Below are 7,829 nucleotides of genomic sequence, written 5' to 3' on the forward strand. Positions count from 1 at the left end.
AAAGACTGTTACACCCGCGCTGCAAGAAGGAGAGATACCGACGCTCGTTCCTACCAACTGCTGTCAGGCTGCTGAATAAAAAATAGATTAATAATAATTAAATGATGTGGAAAACAACTGTAAATAGTCAAGTCAAGTCAAGTCAACAGTATTTATAGAGCACTTTCAAACAGCCATCGCTGCATACAAAGTGCTGTACATGGAGCAATTTAACATGCACAATAAACAGTAAGACAAATCGGTAATAAAGGCGGTAGAAAGCACCAAACAGTAAAACCAAGAACAAATCTAAGTCATTCTGAGTCGAATGCCAAAGAATACAAGTGAGTTTTGAGGAGGGTTTTGAAGATGGGCAGCGAGGAGGCTTGCCGAATGTTTAGTGGGAGGTCATTCCAGAGAGAGGGACCAGCAACAGAAAAGGCTCGATCCCCTCTGAGCCTCAGTTTAGTTCTTGGTACTTCTAATAAAGTCTGGTCCACAGACCTGAGGCGCCGGGCAGGTGTGTAGGGGCGGATGAGCTCAGAGAGGTAAGGTAAATAGCACTGCGATTTATCCATTTTGTATTTATATTGCACTTAATTGAACGGTGTTTGTTTGTTTTTTCTTCTTCTTTCTGCCTACATTCTTGCTGCTGGAGGCTGTAAATTTCCCCCGTGTGGGACATATAAAGGATATCTCATCTTATCTTATCTTTCACAATGGCAACTTCGTGGCTTTGATGTTAAGATCTAGAATCAAAAAATGGCGACTGTTTTCTTACTTAAAGCGGCATGCGTGTTCGTCGTATTCGGGAACGGTTTTGTCAACTGCGCCCAGTACTTTAAATCACGACTGCCTTTAGCGATCTCATCTTTTGAACCCTGAACGAAATCGTGATCGTCCATGACGGAAGTGACGTCGCATTTCCGTTCATTTCCTTCCATAAGTGACTCGCGAGAGTAACTCCTTGATTTACGACGGAGGTCACCTTTTTACGGACGTGCCAGTTTTACGTCAATGGGAATTTACACAAAAATACTCCAATAATTTAGTGTGAAAAATCTAATGAATAATAAACACTATGAAAAAAGTGTTTATGAAAATAGCTCGTAGGTACCCAGTTGACTACAGCATCATGACCACCCAAAAGGTGAAATTCAGGTTGAGGAAACGGCTTTGTTTTATTCTTTTAAAATTGATTACATATAATACATTGAAAAGTAAACTCTAAACGAGAATTGTCAATAACAACAAAGTGTCACCGGTCATGTTGAGGATGTTCCTGAATCCATGCTGCGGATGGACTCATGAAGGTTCTTCTGCTACATGCTAAGGGGTGGATGTTGCACGTGTATCCATATTCACAGCAGTGCTGACCATCTGCACAACATTGGCCCTGAAAATCAATGACAGTCGTTTTTTTTTTTTTTTAGAACGAAATCATTCTCGTAAATACCTATATTTATATTTAATTTTAATTTAACTTAAATACCTAAATACAATCAGCTGCAAGTTTATGAATTATCTTGAAATTCAATCTCCTTTTATTTCAGCTACAACAGATTGCATTGAATGTTTGCTGCCTATCTGGTAGCTGCCTATGCAAATAGATGGAGGAGGGGAAAAACGTTGATCCACTGTGTCCACTTGTCCAGGAAGCAGACACTACTGACTTCAGCAGGAATGGCTAACACCACACATTATTTTTCTGTCCATTTGTGAACAAAATTAAAGTTAATAGCGGATCCATACCAGTGGGTAGGGACAGCAATTCCAAGATTCTGATGACAATCCTTTGCAGCAAGATGTGCCTTGTGGGCAAAAGAACTTTGAACTGCAGCGAATGACTCCAAATTCGCCCTCACTACCACTGGCATCTACCACAATTGGCACATGTGTCTGCAATAAGATCATAAAAGGATGCATAACATGTTAAGTTTCATTATACAGGCTTGGTTAACCACAAACTGTTCTTGTATTTCAACAGAATTTTGGTGTATTAAACCCATTCCATAATTCCAAATTGGAGATTGATAACCAATACTTGAGCTGTATTTATTTAAAAAGCTAAGGAGCATTTACTTGATGTCAGATACATATTTTTTTGCCTTAAGTATCGGTGACTAGCTTTGGTAGCTTTGATGTTTTATGCAATCTTGTTTGTCGTGGGTTTTTTTGTATACACGGTTGCCATCATCACATTACTTTCTCCCCTACTGAAGAAGCCAATTAAGTGCAGTCATGTCTACTTCAACAAAATCACTTTCAACCGACAAAATCATTTTAAACCCATCTGGACTTTTTGACCTGTGATATTTCTGAAGTGCCAGCAGCACTCACCTTTTCAATAATATTGGAGTATGACAATGATTGAAGTGGGATGACGGAAGGTCCACCAGCAGTTTTTTTCAGCAGAAATGGAGAGTCCATCCATGACGTCGTGACTTTCTCACACTGCTGGGAAACCAAGTCACAGCGAAACCCTCGAGGGCAGCAGTGGGACAAATCTGGGCAGCATACCGCCTGAAGAATCCCAGGAAATACAGGATTATTAAAAATAAAAAAAATCAGTACAGTACAACACTTGAGATTACTATGTGAATTTACATTGGGATATCCACAGCAGCTGTACCCCTGCTCAGTCTGGCAGCAGGTTGTGTGATCGGAGCAGACGGTTTCGTCGGGACATGGGATTTTACAGGACACAAAGGCCCCCAATGCCAGCCACACACTGAGCCTCAACATCTGGAGCACACGACAACTACAACAGGCATTCTAAAATTACGACTGAGGAAACACCCATCTGAAGATTTAGTCAACGTTTCCGTGACAAGAGAAAAGTGATGACAAGCAGAAAATGCGTCGACTTACTTTGGCTTGTCAACGTTTCCCAACAGCCTCCCGAATAAGAATCAGCAGACTTCTGTTTGCTCAGATTAAATCTTCGCACTTCTTTTCATTGAATCTTGAAACTACCTTTTAAATCACACCCACGACATCATGTGACTTTCAGATTACACTCAGCCCCTGCCCACAAATGCAGTTCACAACTCTGAAAATGGATGTGGGCATTGAGATTTTACATCCATGTTGCCTAAATATAACCAATGGCTGGACGGTCACAGCCATAGTTCAGCCTTGACAATCTGATAGTTAATTGCAGTTTACAGTGGTTTAAAATAGCAAAAACATCACACGTCATTTAGCTTTATATGATGGAATATGACACTGAAGCAACAATGCAAATTCCGCATCGCTACAAAACTACACAAGCAGAATACGGTGGGTAAATATGGCTCTGACTGGCCGTCACAACTCATAATAGCTGTTTTCCACTGCTTATAAAATATGTTGCTTCCCTGGGTTACAGTATGCGTAAAAGGCAACGGTAAAAGTCAAATTAACACCAATGATTATACGTGTGCTGCAGTGAATTCCCACATTTTTAGCAGGTAGGTTGTCTGTGGAGCAATTTAATAATAATGAAAATAAAACATGCGTGGTAACAGTCAAAGCAAATAATGGGTGGAGGTAGTTGGGCTACTGAAGATAAACCTTCAAAATGTCATCCTTGGGTAACCGCAATGACGGATAAAAGGTGACTTTATTCATCAACTCCCAATTCATACATGTGCACAGTTGTGCAGCAATGAACGGAGACGCTTTTTTTTTTTTTATCGTACAGGTCCAACTTCAATATGAGGCTGGCGTGACATCAAGCGTTGAGCTCGACATGCGAAAGAGGAAGCAGATTATTCCTCAGAGGGAAAGTTCAGTAAAATGGGTGGCAAGTGCTGTCAAGAAATCTACTAGCACCTCAAAAAAAGAAGATGCACCTGATTCAACAAGGCTTCACAACCTCAGCACAGCACCGCAATTGTCGCAATCTGAGCTGGATGTTTCTGGTGGTCAAAAAAAAAAAACATTTAAAAAGCTAAAATTGCAGGAGTATGTATGGAACAGTCGCATCAGAGCTAGTCCAGCTCAGAGTCCGACGGAGATGCCAACTTCCTCTTCTTTTTCCCGCTGTGCTTCTTGTGCTTCTTTTTCCGCTTTTTCTTCGATTTGTCCTGTGTTGAAAAGACATTTTTTTTTCTGTCAGCTAAAACAAAAACAACCGTGTTTCAATGTGGAACTGGAACATTTGAAACTGTACTCTTACTGTGATTTTCTCTTTTTCCTCACTATTTCTCTTTCTCTTCTTGGTGTCAGCCTGAGAAGAAGAGGGAAGCAGAAGCAAAATAAAACAAATCGAAACAAAGGAAGCCAAAATCAACGATGTTTCACAAGAATGGACTTTCTGACCACAATTGCGTGACAAATGTACTTTGGGTTTCGCTGTCTGACAGTGATACCCCGACTTGCGGATGTTTGCTTAAAGTTGTTTACTGCCACTCTCAGTGGAAGTTTACTGTGACGCTCAAGGTAAAAACAATTTGAAATTATGCATTGCACCAAATGACATTAATGACGCTTAACAAAAGTCTGCTAGCTTAAGGCTAACCCGAAATGCGAAACAGCGTAAAAAGGGCGACCGTGGTAACCATCGATATTGCTGTAATTATAAACCTTCACCTGATATATTTGACCACAAATGGTAGTAACACACGCAGAGGGCAATACAATACTATCAGCCATGTATTCTTTATCCTCTGCAAAAAAAAACTAAGGATTATTGTTGCAACTAATTTGTGATGGTCTTTTGAGTTTCATCATCACATCTACGTATCGTACATATACATGGATATATGTTATATTTTATGGATGCACAAACTTTAATTCTTTACACTATTAAAAAAAAAAAAAATCAACAAGGCTAAAGCAAAAGCAAGATAAAACAAACACACAAGGGTTATGTTACCATTTCATCTCCATCCGACTCGGCAGATGACTTTGGCTCACTTTTTATTTTCCTTCGACGGCTTTTGTCATCCTAGGCGACAATATTTTAGTCCCTTAATCCATATTCAGAATGAATGAAAGGTGCATTTAACATTTGAAGAAGATTTAAATCACCTTATTATCTCCTTCTTCCTTGAGTCTTTTCTTTTTCTTCTTGAGGTAAAAAGAGCATTGAGGGTGAATTTGGGATGTTGACCCAAAAAAACCCCCCATAAAAACATTACAGTCATTCAATCTCGAATGAATAAGTCATTGTTGTGTTATTGCACAATACAAAGAACAAGGCTAAATAAATAAATAAATAAAGGACCTTTCTTTCGGCATCTGAGTCTGCATCCGAGTCATCTGATGCTCTTCTGGCCGACGACCTCTTTCTTTTCCGCTTTTTCTTCACGGTCTTCTTTTCGGGCTGAAGACAAACAAACGCACAGAAGTTCAGATGAGGTTCAACAGTGTTCCCAAATCACTATTGGCATGCCCCATTTCAAATAAACAACGTCAAGTTCATTAGATAAAAAACATTCTCGAGAAAAGCCACCCTCTCCAACCACACATGGTGCGCATACCAGAAACTGCCATTGGTGTTATTCCATCATTTATTTCACAATGACAGACTTGAATTTGAAAATCTGTGTATATATGAACAATTCTGGGTTTAACTGTATATATAAATATGCACCGTGACTGCCGCCTACAGGCAAAGATTGCTGCATCCAGTCCTCAGCGATGGTCATGAGTCACAGTGCACTTTGATATGGAGCTGGATAGTAATCAATACTTTTGAGGCATCATTCAGCTCGGTGTATGATATTTCCTTTTGGCACCATTCGTCAGTTTAAAAGCTCATGGCCGTCCGTGACTTACCTCGTCTTCAGATTCTGAGGAGGAGCTGGTGGAGGAATCAGAACTCGATGAGGAGGAGGAAGAAGATGAAGAATGCTTGAGCAGAACACAATAAAAGCAGGGCTCATTAGATTTGAGGGAACTTGTTTTGAGTTGACTAACTATAACAGCATGAGGTACAGTGAAAACTAGAGGTCTCCCCTCACCCTACTGGATTTCTTCTTCTTCTCCCTTTTCTGCACACAGATTAAAAAGGCAACATGAGATATTAAGGCTATTTAAGCAAGGTAATTTTCTTATGCGCGTATACTGCACCTCCTTCTTATCTTTCTTCTCCTCTCTTTCTCGCTCTCCTGCCTTTTTGTCTTTTTCTTTGTCCTTGTCACTTGCGCCTAAAAGCCGTTCTCGGTTCTTTGCCAACTCTTTCTTCCATCTCTGTTACCGAGAAAACAATTTACCAAGAGTCCATAAGACAAAATAAGGTACACCTAAAATTCAAGATGCTGATTTTCATGAAAATAAACCACAGATTGTGTTGTTGAATGAGGGCAAAGCCAGTTTTCACACCTCATTCATTTTGTCCTCAAAGTCAGCCAAGGCTCGTGAGCCTTTTTTCTTCTTCTCCAGCTGCTCCTTTATCTCTTCCCTGATGAAGACACAGCAAATGATTTAATTAAGTACATCAGTTGTAATACACATGCAAGTTATTTTAAACAAATAATCTGTTCCACTGTATAATTTACGAGCCAGAGTTTTTATCCTATACGCACCATGTTGGCCGAGGTCTGCCTAAATAATCCTGTATGGTGGGTCCTGAGTTCTGTACCGGCCCCCTGGATCTTGCAGCAGCAATTGGATTTACATAGGCCTGGAATGTCAAACAACACATATTGAACTTTTTCTCCTGGAAAAAATAGATAAGATATTGAGTTACCCTACCCTAAATTTAAGATGTTACAGGAGAAATATTGGCACATGAAAACTTATTAAGATTACAATAGTAATGTAATAATTCGTGTAATTATTTGGTTTAAACAGTCTTCTTGCCTATAAATTTAAAAGCGAATGAAAAACCAAGTTCGGCGGTATTTGCGCGTGCGCTTCAGTCCCACGTGACACTATTTTCTAACGCCGCCAAGCATATTTTGATACGCGTTGTTCGTAACCTCAGACCGCGTAAGTCGAGGACCCCTGCGTAATCATGACAAGAGCATTGTCAACAGGAACATTCCAACACGGGTACAAATAAACAAATATCGACATGATCCTAACGCCGTGACCCCCCCCCCCCCCTTAATGGACACTCCTGTTAAATATTGATATTGATCGTAGCCGCAGCATGATGGCATGGAACGACATTAAAGTCGTGCTAAAACGGCGCAGCACACTATACAAAATAGTGAGCTAACGTTGGGAATCCTCTGCTGCTACGCGCGACAGTGCACGAGCCCCCACACGCAACGTACAGATTTTTCGTTCGCGGCTACGGCGTGGAATTAATAATACCATAGTAAATAGTTTCACATAAATGGGGGATGCTGCCTCACGGTTAAATTGACAATAGGCTAGGCGTATCATTAGCGAGCATTGGTATGGGCTCTGTTGTGCTGAGCTGGGCTGGTCGCAAGCTAATTTAGCGGGTTTACACAAAAACATAACACAGTAACTCACCACTCGATTGTCTCTCTTGCCCATTTTGGCTTAATTAACAGTGGGGGAATCTAGCAAAATGCATGAACATTAGTGTTTTTTTTCCTGGTTATTGGTAAACGGCTACATCAAAACGGGGTTTCTTGCTAGGCGCTTCGTCTCCTTCTGCGATGAGAAATGAGTCGGGCCAAGTTGGTCTGTGAAGCGTTGCTGCTACCCTCTGTTCATCTTTAGATTGCACGTGGCTTGATCAACTCGACAAAAAAAGGAAAAAGAAAAAATACTGAAATACAAAAGTGAAAATACCTACCCACACTTTTTCAATGTCATTAGTACAATGGGGAAAAATTAACACTTCATTATGACCGTCCCTGTTTTATTAACTTACATCGTACTCAGAAAAACATCATGAGGAAAAAAAAAAAGATAAATCAGCCAATAACTGAAACAAACTC

At 40.3% G+C, this 7,829-nt stretch overlaps 2 protein-coding genes across 4 annotated transcripts; both read right to left on the reverse strand.

Moving 5' to 3' along the window:
• Positions 1-1,135: 1,135 nt before the first annotated feature.
• LOC147190771 (progranulin-like) lies at positions 1,136-3,283 on the reverse strand. Its single transcript, XM_086136067.1, has 5 exons — positions 2,851-3,283; positions 2,587-2,740; positions 2,320-2,502; positions 1,732-1,878; positions 1,136-1,375 (listed from the first exon to the last, which is right to left on the reverse strand). Exons 2-5 carry the CDS (start codon positions 2,722-2,724, stop codon positions 1,238-1,240), a joined length of 606 nt encoding a protein of 201 aa, XP_085992193.1. The 5' UTR covers positions 2,725-2,740; positions 2,851-3,283; the 3' UTR covers positions 1,136-1,237.
• A 281-nt stretch (positions 3,284-3,564) lies between these two features.
• On the reverse strand, positions 3,565-7,545 carry fam133b (family with sequence similarity 133 member B). Of its 3 annotated transcripts, none has more exons than XM_086136065.1 (11): positions 7,396-7,545; positions 6,495-6,592; positions 6,292-6,370; positions 6,040-6,159; positions 5,931-5,960; positions 5,746-5,820; positions 5,192-5,290; positions 4,996-5,031; positions 4,841-4,912; positions 4,142-4,192; positions 3,565-4,049 (listed from the first exon to the last, which is right to left on the reverse strand). In XM_086136065.1, exons 1-11 carry the CDS (start codon positions 7,417-7,419, stop codon positions 3,954-3,956), a joined length of 780 nt encoding a protein of 259 aa, XP_085992191.1. In that variant the 5' UTR covers positions 7,420-7,545; the 3' UTR covers positions 3,565-3,953. The 3 variants fall into 3 exon arrangements, with proteins under 3 accessions (XP_085992191.1, XP_085992190.1, XP_085992192.1); XM_086136064.1 differs by having other exon boundaries at positions 4,996-5,034; XM_086136066.1 differs by lacking the exons at positions 4,841-4,912; positions 4,996-5,031.
• Positions 7,546-7,829: the final 284 nt, after the last annotated feature.

Source organism: Hippocampus guttulatus, chromosome 18, assembly GCF_054856545.1.
Source record: "Hippocampus guttulatus isolate MCC_2025c chromosome 18, RoL_Hgut_1.0, whole genome shotgun sequence".
Classification (NCBI taxonomy): domain Eukaryota; kingdom Metazoa; phylum Chordata; class Actinopteri; order Syngnathiformes; family Syngnathidae; genus Hippocampus; species Hippocampus guttulatus.